The 506-nt window shown below is 45.1% G+C and overlaps 1 protein-coding gene across 1 annotated transcript in view; it reads left to right on the plus strand.

Moving 5' to 3' along the window:
- The window catches only part of prr12b (proline rich 12b), a 40,221-nt gene that overhangs the window by 28,086 nt on the left and 11,629 nt on the right, over positions 1–506 (plus strand). Inside the window, exons 10-11 of the mRNA XM_032537830.1 lie at positions 109–242; positions 430–499. Of these exons, the coding sequence (XP_032393721.1) occupies positions 109–242; positions 430–499 (204 nt within the window). The remainder of the gene's footprint in view (positions 1–108; positions 243–429; positions 500–506) is intronic.

Genomic DNA, 506 nt, shown 5'->3' on the forward strand with positions numbered 1-506 from the left:
TGTATCTGAAGTCTCTTTTATATAGACCTTAGTGGTCCCTAATACTGTGTCTGAAGTCGGTATTGGTTTCTATTAAATTGCGGTTCTTCTTCTTGTCTCTTCCCTCAGTATCTGGGTTATTTCGGTGATGCCAAAATGTGCTACCAGCGTCTGTATGTCAAGTTCTTGGAGAACGTCAACAAGAAAGATTACGTCAGAGTGTGTTCTCGGAAGCCGTGGCACAGAGCCGGCCTCGCTCTGAGGTAAGGAGACGAGCCAATGCTGTGACAAATGGGCAGGAATTTTTGTGTCTCTGTAAATTATAGAGTGTGGTCTAGACCTACTCTAACTGTAAAGCATTCTGAGATAACTCCTGTTAGGATTTGATTCTGACTAATACAGGAAAAAGCACAGATCTGAACCAGTCTCTCTGAACTGATTGATTGACAGACGCCAGTCACTTCCCAAACAGCTGCACAATCCAACCCCCCCTCGGCTGGATCGAGACGACAAGGAGAGACAGAAAG

The sequence above is a fragment of the Etheostoma spectabile genome, chromosome 15, assembly GCF_008692095.1.
Source record: "Etheostoma spectabile isolate EspeVRDwgs_2016 chromosome 15, UIUC_Espe_1.0, whole genome shotgun sequence".
Lineage (NCBI taxonomy): Eukaryota > Metazoa > Chordata > Actinopteri > Perciformes > Percidae > Etheostoma > Etheostoma spectabile.